The 22551-nt window shown below is 40.9% G+C and overlaps 8 protein-coding genes across 8 annotated transcripts; 5 read left to right on the forward strand and 3 right to left on the reverse strand. All coding sequences in view use genetic code 12, as the record gives it.

Annotated features, from left to right (window-relative positions):
• Positions 1–1224: 1224 nt before the first annotated feature.
• On the forward strand, positions 1225–4334 carry SSN6 (transcription regulator). The gene has a single exon (XM_064916393.1). The coding sequence runs from the start codon at positions 1678–1680 to the stop codon at positions 4171–4173; it is 2496 nt and encodes an 831-aa protein (XP_064777769.1). The 5' UTR covers positions 1225–1677; the 3' UTR covers positions 4174–4334.
• Positions 4335–6931, reverse strand: RJT20DRAFT_125075 (uncharacterized protein). Its single transcript, XM_064916394.1, has one exon. It carries the CDS (start codon positions 6522–6524, stop codon positions 4533–4535), a length of 1992 nt encoding a protein of 663 aa, XP_064777770.1. The 5' UTR covers positions 6525–6931; the 3' UTR covers positions 4335–4532.
• A 933-nt stretch (positions 6932–7864) lies between these two features.
• On the reverse strand, positions 7865–8503 carry YSA1 (ADP-ribose diphosphatase; the record flags this gene model as incomplete). The annotated part of the gene is made up of 1 exon (XM_064921344.1): positions 7865–8503. The coding sequence occupies one exon, from the start codon at positions 8501–8503 to the stop codon at positions 7865–7867; it is 639 nt and encodes a 212-aa protein (XP_064777771.1).
• A 1340-nt stretch (positions 8504–9843) lies between these two features.
• Positions 9844–10959, forward strand: RJT20DRAFT_144053 (NAD(P)/FAD-dependent oxidoreductase; the record flags this gene model as incomplete). The annotated part of the gene is made up of 1 exon (XM_064918705.1): positions 9844–10959. One exon carries the CDS (start codon positions 9844–9846, stop codon positions 10957–10959), a length of 1116 nt encoding a protein of 371 aa, XP_064777772.1.
• A 591-nt stretch (positions 10960–11550) lies between these two features.
• RJT20DRAFT_125079 (uncharacterized protein) lies at positions 11551–12380 on the forward strand. The gene has a single exon (XM_064916395.1). The coding sequence runs from the start codon at positions 11644–11646 to the stop codon at positions 11935–11937; it is 294 nt and encodes a 97-aa protein (XP_064777773.1). The 5' UTR covers positions 11551–11643; the 3' UTR covers positions 11938–12380.
• Positions 12381–14136: 1756 nt separating this feature from the next.
• Positions 14137–15236, forward strand: FESUR1 (Fesur1p). The gene has a single exon (XM_064919298.1). The coding sequence runs from the start codon at positions 14245–14247 to the stop codon at positions 14872–14874; it is 630 nt and encodes a 209-aa protein (XP_064777774.1). The 5' UTR covers positions 14137–14244; the 3' UTR covers positions 14875–15236.
• A 2179-nt stretch (positions 15237–17415) lies between these two features.
• Positions 17416–17826, forward strand: HHT1 (Hht1p; the record flags this gene model as incomplete). The annotated part of the gene is made up of 1 exon (XM_064921283.1): positions 17416–17826. One exon carries the CDS (start codon positions 17416–17418, stop codon positions 17824–17826), a length of 411 nt encoding a protein of 136 aa, XP_064777775.1.
• A 1949-nt stretch (positions 17827–19775) lies between these two features.
• RJT20DRAFT_21980 (uncharacterized protein) lies at positions 19776–22247 on the reverse strand. The gene has a single exon (XM_064919297.1). The coding sequence runs from the start codon at positions 22017–22019 to the stop codon at positions 19914–19916; it is 2106 nt and encodes a 701-aa protein (XP_064777776.1). The 5' UTR covers positions 22020–22247; the 3' UTR covers positions 19776–19913.
• Positions 22248–22551: the final 304 nt, after the last annotated feature.

Genomic DNA, 22551 nt, shown 5'->3' on the forward strand with positions numbered 1-22551 from the left:
TGGCGGTAGACACAACGGCGAATACAGTAAAACACAGCGGCGAAGATTTATGGTCAGTACAATTGTAATTGTGGAGAATTTATCGAGGAAGTCCCTCAGATACTGAGATATGCATTCCTTACACGTCACCCGTTTAGAGAATCTTGACTGTTGCAATCAGTTTTCCTTCGTCAATCCCCTACCCGATAAGGACCTTATTTCTCGTTCCAAGAAATATCACCCTGCCACGCTAGCAAAATTTCTTGAGCTGAGGCTATAATCTCCTCCCTCACCAAAGGGGAATTCTACAAATGGGCCTAGAAGAGGAAGAAAAGAAACATGGTCAAATGTAAACCGAAAATGGCGTGCGCACAATCCCCTTACTGGGCCTGGACATAGCCAGATGTCCCAAGATTGAGCCTCCTGCGAATGGTATCATCTCCGCCAGAAACCATTATTCACTGCAAATGTCAACGAGAATAACATTTGCAGGGCAAGCCTCCCACAGAGTTACCACCAAACCGCCGACTGCATAGTCTCCACGATGACATCACCCTTGCAACCAACCATATAGACGCCCGGCAGTTCCCATGCCGACATCGCTATTGTAAGTGTGGTTCCCAGCCCTTTCCCGTTGTGCAACGGAAACTTGCCCATCCCAGGAAATAGCCAAATAGTGCAAAATGTCAGGAAATTCTCATCTGCAAATTTGTGCACCCCCTATTCTGTGATGCAATTTCTACATGATAAAATAACATGGGGTGCAAAGTTATTTTTTCTGGTTGATTTGTTTTTCAACACGACGACGAAATGTGCGTTGCACCCCCTGCCAGGTCCAGTTGAGAAAAAATCAAATACTATTCCATATCCGTTAAATGACAAGGAGGATAGAGGCAGATAATAGATAACGACAGGCACGCCGATGACAGCCGTGGAAGACAGCACCAACATACAACACGGGTCGACGTCCTTGAGACCCTGATCCTGGCTCTCGTCCCACCCAACCACCCACTCACTTGCCATCCTCCAACAAAAAACACCCCGTCCACCTCCCGTCACCTAAAATATCATAGTGTATATGGTCCACTGTCACATTGTCCTGAATATACGACGATTCCATTGGCACTGTCGATTGCATTTTGGCTTAACCTAAGCATCATTTAAATTTTTTCTCGTAGCACGTAAACCTTGACAATTGCATATTTGCATATTTGCATATTTGTACAATTCTTCTTCTTCGGTGTAGGCCACTGTTTGGCTCAGTTGTCTTTATATATATATGCAGATTCGTCCATTTTGATTTTACTACAACAGACACAGCGGTTATTTCTTCGTTATAGGATTTTTCTTCGTTTGTGTTCTTTCTTCTCTGTTAGTATCGGCACACACCCCAGTTGTTTTGTAAGTGAACAAACCCGTCAACTACTACCCAACGGAGTCGCTAACAGCAACTGCAGTAGCTCAGAAAAGTTGGACTTTTGTAGGTGTCGACCCTAAAAAAATTCACCGCCTGTACTTTTGTTACCCCAGAAGACCCATTTCTGGCTGAGTCATTTGACCCGTTTGGTTGCCTTTGTATTAATCATATTTGTTGTCACCAAAAGTCGTCGTTGGCCGTCGTTCTCTCCCCACGAAATCGCCAACGCATTAACCACCAAGAGATCCCACTAAACTACCGTCTCCACACACTTTCCTGTCATGGCTACCTCACTTCCAGTCCAAATGGGACTAGCGGGCAAACAGCCGCTCAACGGCTCGCTCCACCATGTTCACCACTCTCCAGGTCTTGCCCAGCACGAATTACAACAACAACCTATGCTTGCACCTCCGCCTCCAGGCTCCGTAGCACCTGCCCCACCATCTGCTCAAGTTCAACAGCCAACTGGTGCCCCAAACATTCTCAGTGAAACCACAGCGGCTACTTGGTTAGCTATCGGTTCTCTTGCTGAGAGTTTAGGCGACATCGAGAAAGCTCTCACCAGTTACGATTCTGCCTTGAGGCATTCACCAAATAATCCCGATGCTCTCATTAAACTTGCCAACGTCTATCGTTCTAAAGATGTTTTCTTCAAGGCGGCTGAACTCTACGAACAAGCGCTTAACTACAACCCCGAAAACGGTGAAACATGGGGTTTACTAGGCCATTGTTATCTTATGTTGGACGACTTGCAGAGAGCTTATGCTGCATACCAAAGAGCATTATACTACTTGGACAACCCCAACGTACCTAAGCTCTGGCACGGTATTGGAATTCTCTACGACCGTTACGGTTCTTTAGAGTATGCAGAAGAGGCTTTTGTTCGTGTTCTTGAACTTGATCCCAACTTTGACAAGGCAAATGAGATTTACTTCCGTCTAGGAATTATTTACAAGCACCAAGGAAAGTTGCAATCGGCCCTTGAATGCTTCCAGTACATCTTGAACAATCCACCTCACCCATTGACCCAACCAGACGTCTGGTTCCAAATTGGTTCTGTTTTGGAACAACAAAAGGATTGGGTTGGAGCCAAAGAAGCATACGAGAAGGTATTACAAGTAAACCCACAACATGCCAAGGTTCTCCAACAATTAGGATGTCTCTATTCCCAAGCGGAGTCTACCCCATCAACTCCATCCCAAAATGGTGTTTCCGAACACCACCAGACCTTCCAACAGGATCTTGGAATTGCTCTTAAGTACTTGACACAATCTCTTGAAATCGATCAATCTGATGCCCATTCATGGTATTACCTCGGAAGAGTTCACATGATCAGAGGCGATTTCAATGCAGCTTATGAAGCTTTCCAACAGGCCGTCAACCGCGATTCCAGAAACCCAACTTTCTGGTGTTCTATCGGTGTTCTCTACTACCAGATCTCCCAGTACAGGGACGCGTTAGACGCTTATACAAGAGCTATCAGACTCAACCCATATATCTCTGAAGTTTGGTACGATCTTGGTACTCTTTACGAGACTTGTAATAACCAGATCTCCGATGCTCTCGATGCCTATAGACAAGCTGAAAGGTTAGATCCAGGAAATCCTCATATCAAGGCAAGATTGGACCAACTTATCAAGTACCAACAAGAGGGTAATACTCATCCTCCACAACCTCCTCCTGTATCGCAACAGCCACGCTTGCCTCAAGGAATGGTTTTGGAAAGTTCTCAGCAGCAACCAGGCCAACAAGGCCAACCCGGTCAACCTGGCCAGCCTGGGAGTCAACCACAACCTCCAGTGACTGGGCAACCACCACGCCCACCGCCGGTTCAAAAGCCTCCTCAGCCACAACCACAACAACACCCAGCTCCACCTCAACTTCTTGGAAGTGGACAGCTGGGTCAGTTACCACCTCCACCAGTTCAACAGCAGCAACAGCAGCAGCAACAGCAGCAACAACATCAAGTTCCACCACCTCTTCTGGGCCAGATTCCTCCTCAGCAGCACCATCAACATCAGTTGCCTTCTGTAGCCTCTCCTCCCCAATTGGAATCTCCTCAATTGCAAGCTCCTGTGAACAATGCTAAGTTGGAAGCTGTTCAGTCGTTAGCTCCAGCAGTAGCTCATGTTCCACCACCTATTCAGCAGTTACCAGCAGTTGTACAACATCAGCAGCCACTGTATGAGCAGCAAGTTGTACCAGCAGTATCCATTGTTGCTGCCCCTAATGGTAATGCTAAGCATGATTTGGAAGATAAACAGGACGACAAGGTAATTAAGAAGGCTGCCGTTTCTCCTAGACCGGCTCACAATAACCTAAACTCCCTTATGAATGCTGCTGCATCTGTAGAGCAGCATTCTTCTCCTGCTCCAGTCCCTTCAGCACAAACCCTGGAACCTAAAACTAATGGAGCAATCAAATCAGAAGCACCACCGGCTCCAATTGTCCCTTCCGCTCCAACTCCTGATGCCCCTGCACAAGTGGAGGCTCCAGTACCAACACTCTCTCATCCAACTCAAGTGCCTACTCAAGCAGCTGTTCCTGAGGTAGCTGTTTCTGTTCCTACTCCAGTTACCAAAGAAGCTTCTGCTGTTTCTTCTTCTGCTACAGTAAGTGAACCTGCTTCAGTTGTACCTCAGTTTTCAACTAATGTGACTGGTAAGAAGGAGGAAGACTCTAAAGATGACGACGAAGAAGTTGAGGAGAAAAAGGACGAAGATATTGAGCCACCTATGAGGAAGGTGGATGAAGATGAGGACTACGATGATGAGTGATTTTAAGACGTTGAAATGATGTATTTGTGACTTTAGAACAACTCCAAGCAAGGCTTGGGATCGACGTATAAATGTATATATATGTATTTATATTACTTTATTGACTGTTGAATTTGACTGTATTATTTACCTAATTTATGTGTTTCAAAAGCAAAAAGATTTGTAGTATTTGAAGTGACATTAACCCGCATAATTCTTGCTTTATTCATTATAAATTAAACTCAATTGGCGTACAAACAATTCCTCGATTCCTATCGCTATTTGATGAAAAAGAATGTCCTTAACCTTCAAAAGAAGAAACCTTTACTAGCTTTCATTCCATTGGTATATATACATTGGGAGCACTCTTACTCCGACCTTTAATCTGGATATGCTCCTGGTAGCCCAACTTCCTGTCTGTACAGATCTGTATCCCAAATATCATCCAAGTCAACACGGAAACCGTCTTCATCTTCAGGATCAATCTTGATGAGAGTTTCCTTATTTAACACGCTCATTTCCGATAGTTGTGCGGCCTTCTTGTAACTCATATAGATGTTAAATAAGTCTTTTATCAAAACTACACCAACCATGCCAACAATATTACTTATAAGCATCAATTTTTCTGGTGTCACAGATTTACTGTCAGCATACAAATTTTTCATAAGGGAGTGGTAAACTACCCTGCCTAGCTTGGAACTTAGATATGGCCAGACAACAGTCGTAATACATCTGATTGTTAAAGACCTGTAAAGCAATGTACCAGTGTAATTATTTTTGAGGCATGCAATTGTTTTGTAGAACCAAACAAGAGCTTTGTTCTTAATGTAGTCTCCAAAGTAGTTGACGCTAATCAACCTGCTTAAAACCAAGAATTTAGTCTTAAGGAAAACGTACAACGATCTGACCACAGGTAACTTGTAAATAGGATTAATTCCGAGCTTGGCTTCAGCCTTCATACGATAGTTAACCATTTCCAAAATCTGTCTGTATAGAATAGTATTCAGCCCAAGCTCAGATACAGCATTCTCCAAACGGTCTATTTCTATTTGGGACATAGTATTTGCAATACTGCGGGGTCTCACTTTCATGGTGATATCGAAATGAGCCCTATTAAAAGTTAAGCGGAAGAAGATATCATAGAGCCATCTTAACGGCATCAACATCGCTATCAAATTATTGGACTTCCAAAAATCTATGCCTCTGAAAAGATTGAAACTCTTTCTAATATTGGTGGGATCTTTGATAATTTCTCCTAGCAGACTACGAAAGTTCGAGAAAACAGCTCGAACAAATTCGTGGTTACCCAAGGACAGGATGTAGCCGTTGATCATAAATTCAGCAATCCAATTATTGATTGAATCTTTGGAATTGTTGTCTAACAAGCAAGACATAATCGAAGATGAGCGCATGCGGTACAATACTATAGGCAAAACGGGTATGCGTGAAAACTTAAGAGGATCTATTAACCCTTTAATAAGTGCCTGTTCCAAATTGCTAATTGTGTTGGTACTAGAATTGCCCAATAAGAGTTGGGATAAGCCAGCAATACCTGACGATGAACCAGATCCGTTTACGGGCAATCTCTTGGTAAGCATTCGAACAAGGATAGGGCCCGGAATAAGACATTCCATCATTTTCAATCCACAACTTGTCAAACCAATATATCCCATGGAAACAATTCCAGTAAATGCTGATGTAAACGCAAGGATCGCTCCTCCATAATATACCACGCGGGTGAAAGCAGAACGAAGGGCAACGTTCATTCCCAAGAATGATGATCGTCTCATTGTGAAAACGATATTCAGCTTGCATTGTGGACAGGTGGCCAATAACAAGGCCATGTACTTATCGGAAAGCATTGCTAGAGTGACGTCGTTTGTATTGTTGCTGTTACCTCTGTCTTCAGATTCGCCATTATTTCGACTATCGCTATTAGTTTCATTGGTATTATCTCTTGCCGCCGTACCATTACGGGTATCGACTTCTTCTATCTCTGTATTGTTCCCACCAGTTCGGGACATTGAAGAAACCCAATCTAGAATGGAAGCCGCTGAGATATTAATATGGATATGAGTCTCTGTGGGCGGCTGACCAACACCAATCTCTCCAATATTGCTAATTCCATGAGATTGCCTATGGAATTGGTTTATTCCATTGGTCTCTGAAAGCAGCAGGGTATCAATTATGTGGATTTTATTGGATGGGAGCGAGTAGAACCAGTCCAACAAGCACTTCTTGTGTGCTCTTATAGAGCATGTTGTACACGGCTTGACGAAATCCTGAGCGTCCAGGAGCTTACCGAATGGAGGAATATCGGTGTCACCACCAAGGCAGAAGCAACAGATATTTGTATCTTCAGATTCTGGCATTATTTAGACCACGATGGGCAAGATGGGGCTGTTGCTGAAGAGCTGACAGGGATGAAAGGTATAAATTTCGGCGTGAAAGATGAAGCAAAGGTAAGGAAACTCTCACCAGGTCAAAAATCAATAAGGCAGTAGACTCTGTTCCAAATAGATTTTGTATGTAAATTAATGTGATGGTTAGAAGGCCTAACAACTCAACGGCACAAACAAAACGATCAAATGTATGCGATAATAATTATAACAATATAACTAACAATCTCCACCAACAAAGAACACCAACAAAGAACACCGTCAACAACAACTCTTTAAAGAAAACAGTAAAAGAAAACAGTAAAAGAAAAACAGCTTTTAAGCAATTCTCAATTTCATACGATCATTTGATTCTGCCAGCGACCAAAATTATGGGGTTTGCGGGGGAGGGGATAGAAGATGAAGAAAGAGGGTAAAGAACAGAGAAGGTAGTGAAGTATGTTGGGTAGAATAGATAGTGGATGGGTATGTGGAAGTATACGTGAATTTTTGAATGCATTTGTAAATATATACCTATATATATATGTATGTAATTATATAAGTACGTACGAGTATGTCTTACATTGACTCTATGGTTGGAATACTTGGATGTACTCATAGTTTAAGTCCATAGTATGGTGGTCATAGTAATATGATTTTTTTTTCTCTACGGTTTACTGTCATGGTAGCGAGAGTCTCGCTAAAGAGCCCAGCCCAAAATGATGTCATATGCTGGTATTTTATCACCGGCAGAAAGACATTTGTGGCTAACCACATGGCGGTGGTGGTCCCTGATATTGAAGACAATTCAGATTAGATAAGTGATATATGAAAGACACTCTTGGCATATTAGGGTGAGTTTCCTGTCCAGTATCTTTGAGGGTGCTATTTTGTTGTGGTATTAATTGTTTTAGTGCTCCCCACCCCAGTCCAATATCTCGGCGTACAAGAAATTCTCGAATGGGTTGTGGTCAATTTTTATCTTAGGAAGAAGAACCGTATTGTTAAGCTAAGTATGTATTTATCGAATTTATATATTCTTGGACCACAACATTTCCTACTGATAGTGTATATTTTAATTTTTCAAAAAATATCCAAGATATCGTTGACTGTCATAATTCCTGATAGTATGTATTGAGCCTTTAGAATACTTTACATATTCTTCCTATTGACTTGTAATTCAGCAAGCAGAAGAAATAGCTCAAATTCATATATGGACCATACGTACAATATAAGCAGTCTAAAATTCTAGTCTTGCTATATATCCAAATCAGTCATTTTCCTTTAGAGTGATGTAAAGCACCATGACATTTAGCTCGCTTCTCTTCAAAGCTTCACTTAAGCGATAACTCCTGAGCAAGCAGCAACCCTACTGCAAAATGATACAACCTAGCATCAACAGTACATCCTTCCTTTTCCATTACCTCCTCCAAACCTCTCAACAAGTTCTTCAATGGCAAGGTAAATGTAATGATAAATTCACCATCTTCCAATTGTGGCTTCGGATCTTTATTCCTAGGATCAGTAAGATCAACTTCAACATATGCCAACACCATGTTAGCATTGGTTAAACCTGGATCACTGAACACTGTAGTTGACTGTCTGGTGAATTTGCCATGGTATCCTGTTTCTTCGAGCAATTCTCTCTCTGCGGTACTGGCAATGCTTTCTTCGGGGTCAATTAAACCGGCTGGTAACTCAAGAACCACCTTGGACGTTGGTGGTCTGAATTGCTTGACAAGAACCACCTCTTCTGGCTTTCCTGGATGACGCAAGATAGTTACGATGGAAACTGCATCAGTGTCGGTTTTAGCTGACCGAGTGGTTCTTACTGCCATTTCCCATACTCTATCGGCACCTTTGGGGTCTTTGTAGTTGATCTTTCTTGTCTGAATCCAGTTTCCCTGGTCCAATTTCTCTACAGACACGAGTTTTGCATCGTATGGCGAACCTTTAGAGCTAGTAGATGACATTGTTCTTGATTGGTTGTATTGGTGACAACGGAATGAGTTTTGAACAAACTTATTGTTGACGTAGTATTGCGATTTAATAACCGAGCTCAAGAATGACTTATGAACTGTTGGGCACTTCTGGTGATATATGCCTCTGGTGAGCATAAACGTAGTAAAAGTGGTGGATTGAGTCACAGGAAACTAGGACACTTAATCAATTGAGTCTATATTGAATGATTAACTTGAATTGAGGTGGTGACATAAAACGTATTCCACTTAATGCCTCAATTATAAATATATATATATATATAGAGCTATAAGTATAAATAGAGATATATAAATATATTTTTATACTCTCCCTCTTCTTCTATATCATCAACAATACACTCTACAAGCTTCATACTCTACAAGCTTTCATATATTGCTTCTCCACAAACTGCTCTCAGCAACTCCTCCAATCGTTCTGCACACATGAAATTGTCTAGAGCGCTTTTCGCAACATCTGTCATCTTTGTGAGTGCTCTGTGGAAATTTGAATGAACACATTCGGTGGTTGTACCTTTTGATTTCTGCTTGCGTTAGAGTTTGCGATTGTGTTTGCTTTTGTTTTGCTTTTGCATATGTGTTGTAGATTGTGCATTAACTTTAATAATCTATTCTATTCCTGTGTCTCGTAGGTGTAGTAGTGAATTGGTTATATAGAATAGACAAATCTGTAGGTGTAGGTATTTTTTTTTGATCCTGTGCACTATATACCTATATATGTAATGTATATATTGTATTTGATATATTATACTTGATGCTGATCACTTTAAAGAATAACTATTGCAATCATTCATAATCGAATTTCATTAGAAGAAAGTTATGGAGGCGGCAACAATTAAGTGTAAGTTTAAAGACTACAAGGAAGAGGATGCTGCCAAATGTGGTGTCGCAATTGATGATTAGATATCTATAGTTAAGCAGAACGAGTCCTATCACTTGTGCAATAACAAAATAAAAGCTAAGTATTATTCTCTTAAAATTCAAAGATGAGATCTTCGATAGTACATGATTATGGCTACCTTACGTCTCTCAACCGGTAAGTATAAACAGTTACCATTGAAGGAAAAGGTTCTTTGACTACTCTCCCAAATCGGCTGGATGCACAAGACTTATTATTGGTGGTGGAGGTTAGCGAATACGGCCGTCGAATCTCCGCCTTAATTCCGTCGTATTCGAATTTTGTTTATTGCATTTTGACGTGGCTCCACTTGGGTGCAAAATTCGTATAAAGACGATCCATTGCCACTGGGTCGTAGCTGTAGTTTCATTGTTAAGGCATTAGCATTGTCGCTGTACTAACGATACTTTTGATAAAAATGACCAATAGCCCAAAGGAAGTGATAATCGTTGGTGGTTCTTTTGCAGGTATTTTGGCAGCAAAGGCCTTACTTGGATCAAAGAAGAACGTACACGACTTGAAATTGAATATCACCCTCATTTCACCTTCTGAGTACGCCTTCTTCAATATTGCAAGTCCTAGAGTTGTTTTTGAACAGGACAAATTGGACGCTGTTGTCTTTGACTTGCAGAAAACATTGCAAAAATATGCCAAGAATACCTCACATACTGTCAGTTTTATCAAGGGGTCTGTTGAGCATGCTGACTTGGAAGAGCAAACGGTATTGGTCAGCAATGGAACAACTTTGAAGTACGACAACATAATCATTGCCTCGGGTACTAGATCTGTAAACCCAGCTTTCAAATTGGATAACCACAACGACATTGATTATACCATTGACTCGATCAAAAAATTAGGTGAACAAATTAATATTGCCAAATCGATTGCTGTCATTGGTGGTGGAGCAACCGGGGTCGAGTTTGTGGCGGAAATTGCATTTAATTACGGTAAGGAGAAGGATATTACCCTCTTCACGGGCTCCAGTTACCCAATTCCTAATTTAAATAAGAGTTACGGTGACAAAGCTACCAAGAAATTGGAAGCCTTAAATGTTAAAGTCGTCAACAACAAGAGAGCTAAGTCTTATACTGATACAACTATCGAATTTAACAATGGAATAGTTGAAAACTTTGACTTGGTTATTGCAGCCCACAAGCATTACCCAAATACGGAGTACTTGCCAAAAGCTGTACTTGATAAGGATGGATATGTCGATACTGATGAAAATTACAGAATCAAGAAGTATCACAACGCCATTGCTCTTGGTGACGTTCTCTCGATGGGTATGAAGTCTGGGGTTGATTTGGCTCATGGTCAAAGGCCAGGTGTTGAAACAACAATTGATTATGAAATATTTGAGAACTCCAGCGTTAAGCTTAAAAGTTACAAGAAATGGGGTAATATATTACTTGTTCCTATTGGCAAGAACGATGGTGTTGGGTCTGCCTGTGGTATCCCATTCCCTAGCTTTTTGATCAAAATTTTGAAGAGTAAGGACTTCATGATTTCAAAAGCTTCTGAGAATTTGTCTTAACTTGGCTTAAATACTTGGAATATGGTATAATGGATTTTAACCTGCTAGCTATATATATGGATTTTCAAATACGGACCCACACTGAATAAATGAGACTATGAGCACGTCGTTATCTTCCAATTGGGATGCTCAAATGGCACTTGTTGTAGATGTATAATTTCAAGCGACTAGCCTTCTGGCACTGAAGAAACCAAGGATTCTAGTAAAGGTCTCCGAAGTCTTTCATCACAGTTCCATGAAGGTAATTAAACAAATAAGGGTTAAATATTAAATACTAAGCGACGGTATCCCCCAGCGAACAGAAGTTTTTGCAGCAAATGAGCGTGACATTCCAGACACCAACCCTTTCACAGTCACTTTCTTAACAGTAACAGTAACAGTAACAGTCACAGTCACAGTAGCAATATCAATATGATTGCGACGAAAGGGATAAGTTTCGTTATACATTTTCATATTGGCCAGCTTTACTACGTACCATAAATTCTGTACGTGTTGTACTACTTGGTTTCATCACAGTGCACTTTTCTTTTTGTGGTTAAGTGCAGTGAAAATTGATGCCTTCAATATAAAGATAGTGCAATCATAGCCATAACCTATTCTTACCGAAACAGAAGAATAGACATAGTGATAGTAGTCGACTGGATCGACATCTCATATATCAGATATAGTAATCTCTCAAAGAAAATGACCCAACAACTGGAGGAATTGGACCAGATAAAGTCTAAAATACAAGAACATCTCATATCGTCGGGTAATTACGACATCATTAACAAACAGTTGAAACTCCAATTATACGAATCAGGATGGTTCGACAAGGTGTCACAATTGGCGAATAGAGAATTGCAAGACAACAGTAATCAGAACTTTGACCAGTTGTTCTCATTCGTGAAGCCAAAAGCTGAGGAATTGGTACCACAGAAGGTCAAAGATGAAATTTTGGAGAAGATCAAGGATTATCTCGAAGACATCATCCAATAGGTGGGAGAGGTGTAATTTCAATAGAGGTTGCCAATGGAGAGACCTAAAAAAAACGGAGAATCCGTGGAACTTGAAGATCTTACATCTACGAGCGGAATGTTGTCACATTCACGTCTTTCATTCTTGCCTTAACTGAAAATCATAAGCATACATCCCAAAAGCTAAATTAGGTACTTAGGCTTCAGTTACTTGTTTCTATTTCCATTTTTTCAAGGGTTTTATTGGTTTCATGAATTTGGTATCAATAATCCATTAGCTTCTGCCATTTCAATTCCTTTATTTGAACAATATAAAGATGGGCATCACAGAGCATTGAAGTATCGCTAAAAAGTTCTAACAATAATTGGATGGATACATATATAATCAATAATCAAAAACAAATAATCAAAATACACGATTAATGGCATATCAAATTTATTATTTAATCATTATGGCTGCCATTCCATACTCTTATAACACATATCAAATTTGTAGCATATCAGAATATGGATATTCTTTGAGGAGCAATAGAGTTGGCTCTCAACCATACTAATTGAAAACATCAACGTCAACTAAGGTCTTCAATTAAAGATTTCATAGCTACATGAACTACCAGAACGGTATTCACAATCGCTTGCATTTTGGCCTTCATAAGCCTCATCATTGACACTGGAAGGAAAGTATTGGCATATGTTTTTGACACCTTGTTGTATACGGTTGCTTATTTCTTCCAAATATGGCTCTGGAGGTACAAACTACTTGTAGCATACATCCTGTTCTGTCACAATCTAGAAGTCATGGCCAGTGTACAACATTTAACGACAGAGGTGGTGATTAGATAGCGAAGTGGCAGACTGTTGCAAAGCGAATAAGGCACCTTCTACATATGATAGAGACGTTGTATTACAGTCGTACTGTCTACATTAGTTATGAGAAGTGATCTGTATTGTAATAATCAGGTTTGTAACGCTACTTTGAAAACATCATGTCATAGACACGGGAAACAATAGATGCTCAAACAGTATATGTCATCGTGGATCATGGGTGCAAAATGCGCTGTAAACACAGTGGAATGGAGAACATGATATTCTCTAAAGGAAATTATAAGCCAGATAAAATTCTGTCAGTATTAATTCCACTTCAATGTATTACAAGGTTTAAGGTGATAATATCACTCAAGATAGCAATATGACACCAACAAAAGACAAAAGGTCTCGTATTGATTATTGATTATTTATTACTCAATAGCTAAGCATGGCTCACCACGAAACTATTACCCATGAAAATTCCGGTAACAATGGAAAAGATGTCACTTTTAACTCTCTTCATCCAATAAACTCTAGCATTACGGAGTTTCTACCAAAACCTAAAGCTTAATCTATATGTCTATTGTCTATATTCTGTGGATTCACACACAGTTTGACTAATGTGGCCAGAGTCTCTACGCCAAATACTCTCCTCAGTATTACTAACCACTAGTAGTCAGACGAGTAATAGCAATCGTATAACTCACTGGTGTTCACTAAGTCTGGTTTTAAAACTACTGCTACATATGCTAGAATGAATGTTCACCATCCATAATTTACTAACCAATACTCACTCACTGACAATACTCACTAACAAATACTCACTAACAAATACTCACTAGCACTGCTCACCAAAACTCACCAATACTCGCTCACGAATACTTACTAACAATACTCACTAATACTCACTAATACTCACTAATACTAATACTCACTAACACTCACTATTATCACTTACCACCTATAGCTCTACTCACTCACTATTATCACTTACCACCTATAGCTCTACTCACTCACTAGTACTCACTAATATTAAGACTCACTACGAATAGTCACTACTAATTTTCACTGCTAATTCTCACTACTAATTCTCACTACTAATTCTCACTACTAATTCTCACTATCAATTCTCACTATCAATACTCATATATCAATACTCACTCACTACTATTACCCATTCACTAATTATCTTCACTATTTTCACCCACTTACTCACTCACTCACTCACTCACTCACTCACTAACAAACTCACTAACTTCTCTCCCTAACTACTCTCCCTAACAAACTCCTCATGGTTAGTCGCACTCACATTCCCCACCTCCTCCCTGCACACATCCATCCAATCAGCGCACACAAATTTTTGCTGATCAAAACGTCTCGATTTTTGTACTGAGAAAAATTAACTAATGAGAAACAAGTAACGACACAACAGAAGAATAGAGATTATATCTATCGTTTGTTCAGTCAACTGGTATCGGTGTCAAAGCATCTCTCCCCTTATTGCATACATAGACACCTCAGGATGTACGCGTTGTCCAGAAAATCCGCTCTCGCCTCCCTCGCCAGAGCACAACCGCTCTCCATAGTGAAGTACGCTTCCGTCCGTCACATCTCGTCCAAGGACTTGACCCCAAAGACTCTCCAGGAAGACTTCCCATTGATTTCGCAAAAAACCGCATCTTCACCAATCGACTACGCTTTAACATCGTTGGACGCCATTGCCAACTGGGCCAGAAAATCCTCGTTTTGGCCGGTCACCTTCGGTTTGGCTTGTTGTGCCGTAGAGATGATGCATGTCTCCACTCCAAGATACGATCAAGATAGATTGGGTATCATTTTCAGAGCCTCGCCTCGTCAATCCGATATCATGATCGTCGCCGGTACCGTCACCAACAAAATGGCCCCAGCCTTGAGACAAGTCTACGATCAAATGCCTGACCCTAGATGGGTTATTTCCATGGGTTCCTGCGCCAACGGTGGTGGTTACTACCATTACTCATACTCTGTAGTCAGAGGCTGTGACAGAATTGTTCCAGTCGATGTGTATGTTCCAGGATGTCCTCCAACAGCCGAGGCTTTGATGTACGGTGTTTTCCAATTACAGAAGAAGATGATGAAGACCAGAATCACCAGATTGTGGTACAGAAACTAAATAAGTGGTAATACATATATACCATGGGTATCAGAGATGTTAATGAGACATTTCTATGCCTTCATTCCTTGCCCAGTCATTGACTAAAATAACAGGCCTTTATTAGGCTGAGAGCAATTTTGACCTAGAGAGGTAACCCGGTAGATCCACGGTTGGAAAGTAATAGTAAGCGTGAGTATTGAACGAACGTACTAGTACATAGATCCTTCAGTTTTCGCTTAGACGAGAACGACTATCACCATTGCATTGTATTCTATACACAATTATATATCACTTTTACGTTTATTATATACATATTAATTCTATATTCATATTTATTGAAGAATCAATATGAGAAGGATATACTGTAAGACTTGCGAAGAGGAAAGAGGACACAGGCAATTCGCTTTCTCTCTCGTATTGACATCTACAATACTGATTACATCTGATGCTTAACAGTAGTAAACTTTATATCCCATCGTATACATTGGCAACCAAAACCTAGTATGAGAAGTTGAACTATGTATAATTTAATATAATTAAGCGAATTATAATGCGATACTACTTTTTTATAAATATATCGCCTAAAATGACAATTTTTTGAAAACATTGACGTTAGGCTTCATTTCTTAATTATTACTCCACTCTTCCTATCTTCAAACAACTCACGTCTTCCCTTCCAGTACCAAGAAATCTTGCGGAAGCAGGAACTGTATGTCTCTTAGAGCACTCCTCACAACAGCCATATAACGGCCGCCAGGGTTAGACAGGAAAAGAAGTCAAAATTTGACCTTGAGCCAATCTACCAGTTCTTCTCAGCTCATTTCACTACACATTCAGTCCAAAAAGCACTCTCTTCCCTAACTCAGTCCATTCAACTCTTCACCTTCACCTCTTCATAATTCCAAGTCTGTAATTCGCAACCATGCAACCAACCAATGGTAAGTAGATAATGGCTGCATTGACATCCGTACACCAACCTGCACACATAATTTGAACATAGGACACGACTATTCCCCTTATTATGTTGGATGACGTAATCTTCCGATACAGAACCAATATGAACTGCATAATGTAAAGCACCGAATGTTCATTTTTTTCTTTTTTTTTGAAGTCACGTGACATAAATCACACCGCACAATTTGCTTTCTCGCTTATCTACGACCGCAAAAAAACAAGGCTGCAGCAGATTTCTGGGTGATCCATTTTGGGATTCCTCCGTCATCTGAATCCACACAGTGTGCAAATGTAATTTACCCGAACGGGTAGAAACAACAACTAGGTTTGCTCCAGCAAGTAATATAAAGGCAGGACAGATTAGCTGCTTACGTCAGCATCCGGATTGAGTTTTGAGTATTGCTGTTACTTTTTCAAGGTTCCCGCAGTTCGCTCTGTCTGAGGAGTAGGAAAACTAGGGAGGCGGTTGCAATAACCAAGAGATTTGTTCTATTGTTGTAGAATGGGCGACTCCTATTCTGTTCGGAATTGGTAGCTTTGTAGCCAAGCTACCCAGAATACGCCCAGGTGATTGGTCCAAGCAGCAAGTGAGCTTCTAGCGGTTTGGCGACCCGGACATACGCAGCCGTTTGGTGACAGGTTTCCGATGATGTAGCATCTGGTGGAGCCAGGGTGGAGTCCATACTGATTTTGAGTCTAGAAATGTCAACCGAATGTATGGTGAGACTGGTTCCTCGGAGGAATACCCATTGTAGTAGGAAGCGTTTGAAGCAATGGTTTTTCGTGACCCAGTGACCCAGTGACCCAATGAATGTTGGCTGAGCTGGGCGATAGTTGCCCTGGTACTATTCGATTTTGACACTGTTACACTGAGTAACTGTGATACTATGATATTCTGATTCGGTGTAGACTACCAGATTTTTTGTTATACTACATGCCGTTCTACCGTTCTCGCTCCTACGTACATGGTATCATTCGGTATGGTTATTGTTCTGGTGACTGAATAGTGATGACAGGCTTAATTCTATTGCCTACTGTTGACTTCTACTCTAAAACATATTATTTGGTGCATAGTCTAACACCTATCTATTGTGCTATTGCCCTCTTTGGTAGCCAAGCGTTGTTAGTACCCGTATTGTCACACCTTATTTCCCTCTACCTCTATCTGGTTCCACAGTCTTTGTCCTCTGTTCGTTCCACTCACCGACTCTCACCCATTCTCGCATTCGCTTGCTTTCCATGTTTCCTGCCCATCCGCACTCGTGGTTAATTGTTTCCTCGTTCTGTCCCTCGCCCTGCTCCCTTTATTTCTCACCCTCTGACCATCGTCTTCGCACATCCCCTCTCCATTCCATATTCTCACTGTTTCACCATCCCACCATGCCTCTGGGCTCACCCTTTTTTCCCCTGCTTAGTTAATTGCCCTTGTTGAGCCATTTTTTCTTTTTTCTTCAAAACATCATCCATTTCCTGTTGATTTCGTAGCTGAGTATTTGTACCAGTGAGTGGCCCTTGGAAGTGAGATTTTTTTTGTAGATGTTTTTCTTTTCCTGTTCTTTTTCTTTCCCCTGATTTGTTTCCGATTTTGTTCTACATCCCACAACCATGGCCAGAACTAAGCAAACAGCAAGAAAGTCTACCGGTGGTAAGGCACCAAGAAAGCAATTGGCCTCCAAGGCCGCAAGAAAGTCCGCCCCAGTCTCTGGTGGTGTCAAGAAGCCTCACAGATATAAGCCAGGTACCGTTGCCTTGAGAGAAATTAGAAGATTCCAAAAGTCCACTGAACTCTTGATCAGAAAGTTGCCATTCCAAAGATTGGTTAGAGAAATCGCCCAAGACTTCAAGTCCGACTTGAGATTCCAGTCCTCTGCTATCGGTGCTTTGCAAGAAGCCGTCGAAGCCTACTTGGTTTCGTTGTTTGAAGACACCAACTTGTGTGCTATCCACGCTAAGAGAGTCACCATCCAGAAGAAGGACATCCAGTTGGCTAGAAGATTGAGAGGCGAGAGATCCTAAGCGGATGATTTCGACTTTGATTTAATTCAAGCCGAAAAGCCGCCAATACCTGGCGTTATAGATATGGCTATATATTTACTATCGTCTGTTCTGCTTTGAACGAACGATGAGTATATCGATGTACTATTATAGGCCCACTATCGACCGCTGTCTTTCTTCCTACTTCTACTAGTCCTTTTTTACTTTATTTTATTACTACGGTCAAACAGCTGCGTTTTCCTTTGTTGTTTTAGGTTTATATGATTTTTATTCACGGGTCTAACTACTAGATAGTTGTTATTCTTTATTTAGCTGACACATTTATACTATTGAAATAATTCTTAGTTGTAGCTTGAAATCACTTGTAGATGCTCGTGGGGTAACTACCATCAGCCCGCTCAAACTGGACGGAAGAAACATCCATCTTACGAAATGTAGAGTATTCAAGGTGGGGAATAGGCCAGCTAGAATCCTTTCAACTACTTGAAAGGCCCAATATTCAAAGGACTAAATCAATCAAATGTAAAGAGGTGACTCATCCTTAGCAAGTTGTTCATCTATCTCTCTTCTTGTATAGCTCATTAAACACATTAACAACGGGCTCATTCAATAAAGTCCTAAAAAAACGGGAAATTTTGCCACCTTAGTTCCAGCCCTAATCAATGACCATATGACTAACACTAACGTCTACTTATTACACCCATTATTGGCCAGTAATACCCAATCTGTTTTACATTGCCACATTTCCGCCTTGACACCAGTGCACTTCTCACTATCATGGCTGCAATACTACTAAAGAAGAGTGTCAAAGAAGCACTGAAATAGTGTTAAAGGTTATCAAAAGTATCTCAACTACATAGTAGAGGATGTAGAAGTAGATATGTCTTTGTTTAGAGAGATTTGAATATGGCATGGAGGTATTGTTCACCCCTCCCAGCTACTTAACATAGGAGCCTCATTAATATCCATTCTTAACTATGAGCATAATAAAGAGGTGATAAATTGCTATGGGTATGTTACTTAAACAAAATTGGGATTATTGAAGTTTAATATGAGACAGAGAAGAAATCTCCTAGTACTGATGTCTTGCAGCCTTTGTATGGACTTAGTCTGTTTGCTCTACATTTTCTCGTATTTGCATTCATAAGTATATAGTACTGCTAGTTATGGTAAGTGTAAAATAGCAAATGGAAGGCTATGGTTCAAAGAAATGTATAATGACAGCTTTAGTGTATGTCAGCTTCTGTATATGACAGATTTAGTGTAATGGCATCTTCATCACTTAAAACGCAAAAATATCATAAATCAACACATGAACACCATGATATACGATAATCTAGAATAGAAGAACCTTGTTACTGTAGTACTTCCATTGTTAATTCTGTGAAGTGGGGATGGAAGGAGGCAATGCTACCTTGAAAGGTAGGCCAAATCACTTGTTAAGATACTACATTATGACCTAGCACATAAAACACCTTACTCCTACATGAATTCACTTTATACGTATATGTATCATAGAAACAAAGAACAAACATATATAGAGTAAATCAAGTAAACCATTGAAACAAGTTAATAATTTTTTAAGCGTGATGGGAATACAAGAGGACACCCTCTTCACTGTTATGACAACAGCAACAAAGAAAAAGATTCCCTGTTTTCTTTTCTCGTACCCGGTGTATGAACTAACAAACAAGATAGTAATCAGACAAAAATTAGAACAAATAGTACCGACAAAAAAGCTTCATCGTAGAAGAATTAAATCCAACAGAACTATTACAACAAACAGATCAAACATCAACAAACAGGAACGGAATGGGCAGTACAACAAATGAATATGAAACGAATGGGACGAAGCAAGCTTCGATAATGCTTGGGAGCGGGCCTTCAAGGCCAAGTTAGGTTGCAGAAGTTGCATGTAACGTGTTTGGTAATACTGATGGCGATAATAGGAATGGGACCAACGTTGATGAGAAAGACATAAATCAGTTGATAGATATCAAAGAGACACTGATAAAGAAAGTCCTCACACTAGGGTATCAAAATGAATAGCAGCAATAGAATAAATATTCATGAGGTTGCAACAGGTCCAAAGCATAACATTATTCCTTTTATACTTCTCTGCTTTCACCCTCATCATCTTCATGGTCTTCAACCAGTAATTGTTGAGGTGGAGGTGGATATTGCTGCTGAGGTGATTGAATGAAACGTTGGAATTGCATCTCGGGGTGAATAGGATAGCCTCCGCCGAATCTAGGAGGTGCAGCCATGTATGGAGCATTCAAATACAACTCAGAGCCATCTCCTGGGTCTCCACCATCACCGCCTTGTAAGCTCATTCCACCCATGGCCTTTATTAAAGCCTCTTGAGAAGGTGGTGGGCCCTGAGGAGGCATATTGTATTCTGCCCCTGGAGGAGGTATAGGCATATAGAACTGTGGAGAAATATTGGTGTTGCTTCCTGGCGAGTCATCGTAAGACGTTGATCTATCCCTACTGTGACTTTTCTCAAAGTCTGATTCTTGAGGACCTCCTTGTCCTCCTAACGGAGTTTGGAAATTAGACGCTCCGGGTGGAATAGGTGGAGGATGTATACCTAGTGGTGGAGGCAAACCACCAATTTGAGGTGCTCCTGGCATGGGTGGAGGAGGATAACCTCCTGCAGCAACAGCTGCAGCCGCCGCAATTGCACCAGCTGGATCCATACCCATCGACAAAGCAGCAGCGGCTTGAAGTTGGGCTGCATGGGCTACTTGTTGTTGTTGCTGCTGGAACTTTTTATTATTCATAGAGACTCTTCCCCAACTCAACCTCACTCTATTACCCCCTATGATAAATCCTTGCATAGCAGCAATAGCTTCTTCAGCTTCTTCTCTTGTTGAGTACTTAATGAATCCACAATTCTTTCCAGGTGGAATTTTAACCTGCTGAATTATGCCAAAGGGCTTAAAGAGAGTGAACAACGTTGGCTCAGTTACTTCGGATGAAAGCCCACCAACAAACACAGTTGTGTTGTTAGGATCAGTAAATGGTTGTGGTTGAACGTTTTGGGGTTGAAGTGGAGACTTCATTCCTAAAGGTACTCCTCCTGCTTCCATATTCATAACATCCAATTCATTTTGAAGGTCATAAGGCCCTCCTGGTGGTGGCATCTGAGGACCTCCATAATATCCGTAAGGCGATTCGACTCTCATCTGAGGAGGTGGTTGCATATACATCAATTCTTGTTGCGGATCATTTCCATAGTAATTACTTTGGATGTTACTGTTCTGGTTCTGATTTTGGTTCTGGAACTTGCCACGATTGTTATTACGAGGTGTTGCAAGAGCAACTCTTAGCGGTCTTCCTCCAAACCAAACACCATTCATCTCCACCAAAGCTCGTTGACGCTCCAGTTCATCCGTGAAACGAACAAAACCAAAACATCTTGACTTTCCTGAAACAGGATCAGTCATCACACGAACAGTTTTAATGGAGGTGGGAAAGTTTTTTTGGAAGAAAGCCAAAAGATGTGCCTCAGTTGTCAGCGCAGAGAGATCACCAACGAATAAAGAATACTCAGGAGTTTGAACTATAGGTGCACTAAGTGTCGCACCGCTAGCCCAGTTCAATCTGAAATATTTCTTCTGATTGTCTGGATTGTTGGGGAAGTGTTGCTGAGATGGCATGGCTATGTCTGGTAGCAATTGACCATTCAAACCAAGTGCTAATTGGGCATCTTCAAAGGTCTCAAACTCTACAAAACAATATCCAGAATGGGACAAGCCTTGGTACGTTGTATCAGGCTTACTAGTCTTTGGTTTGATTATTTTGACCGTCACTTTCTTTTGAAGAATCTTCCACCACAAGTCAGCAATGCCATTCTCACTTAACCAAGGGTCCAAATCACCCATCCAAAGAGTTCTAGGAGGATAAACGTCTCCCGAATTCTCCGATCCTGAATTTTCTTTCTCAGCTGCTACGCTGGATTGTTGCGTTGAGATTGGGGGATTAGGAATGGCAAAGTTCAGGAGCATTTCCTGCTCCTGTTGATGCTGGTGACTTGCTGTGGAAGAAGTAGTGGTGTTGGCATTGACAGGTATTTTTGTAGGTCCGGTAACAGTTGATTTAGGAGGTTGTTGAGGAACCGTGGGGTTCGGAGGTGGCTGAAGAGCCAGCGGGTTGGGGGTTTGGGATGAGGTCTCAGCTGATTCCTCTGGGTGGGACAAGTATGACATTATGTGACTTAGATTTGTATATATGAATATCTCAATTTGAGACAGTAAGATCGATCACTTCAATTGTAGACAGTTGATTTACTACCGAATAGATAGGAAGGAAAGTGCAAATTCCGGTAAAGAAAGCAGAGCTAAAGTCAACAACACTATTCACAAAAGGCAGTAATGAAGGAATGACCAGATTCCGACGATGGGACGACAGAATATGACGTCTTGTGATATGCTAGGATGCCAATTGTATGAATGAGCGACTGAAAAGTTGATGTCGATTAGTAAAACCTACGGCCCCAACGATGCTTTGTTGCGACGACTGACAGTGCAAAGTATGCACCCTGAAAAATGATTAACTTCAGATCAATGCAATTAGAGCTCTTCTATAGCAAATCGAATCCTGTATCCTTATCTTGCTTTATTGTCTTGCCCCTTCGAATGTTGTACTGTCCAACTTTACCAATGCTTAGTACCGCACTGATCTCACTATGAAAAAAAGTATGGGGAAACTAACGGTATCGCTAGCACAGTTACACCGGGA

This window comes from Scheffersomyces xylosifermentans, assembly GCF_036884685.1.
Source record: "Scheffersomyces xylosifermentans strain CBS 12540 chromosome Unknown RJT20scaffold_1, whole genome shotgun sequence".
NCBI classification, from domain to species: Eukaryota; Fungi; Ascomycota; class Pichiomycetes; order Serinales; family Debaryomycetaceae; genus Scheffersomyces; species Scheffersomyces xylosifermentans.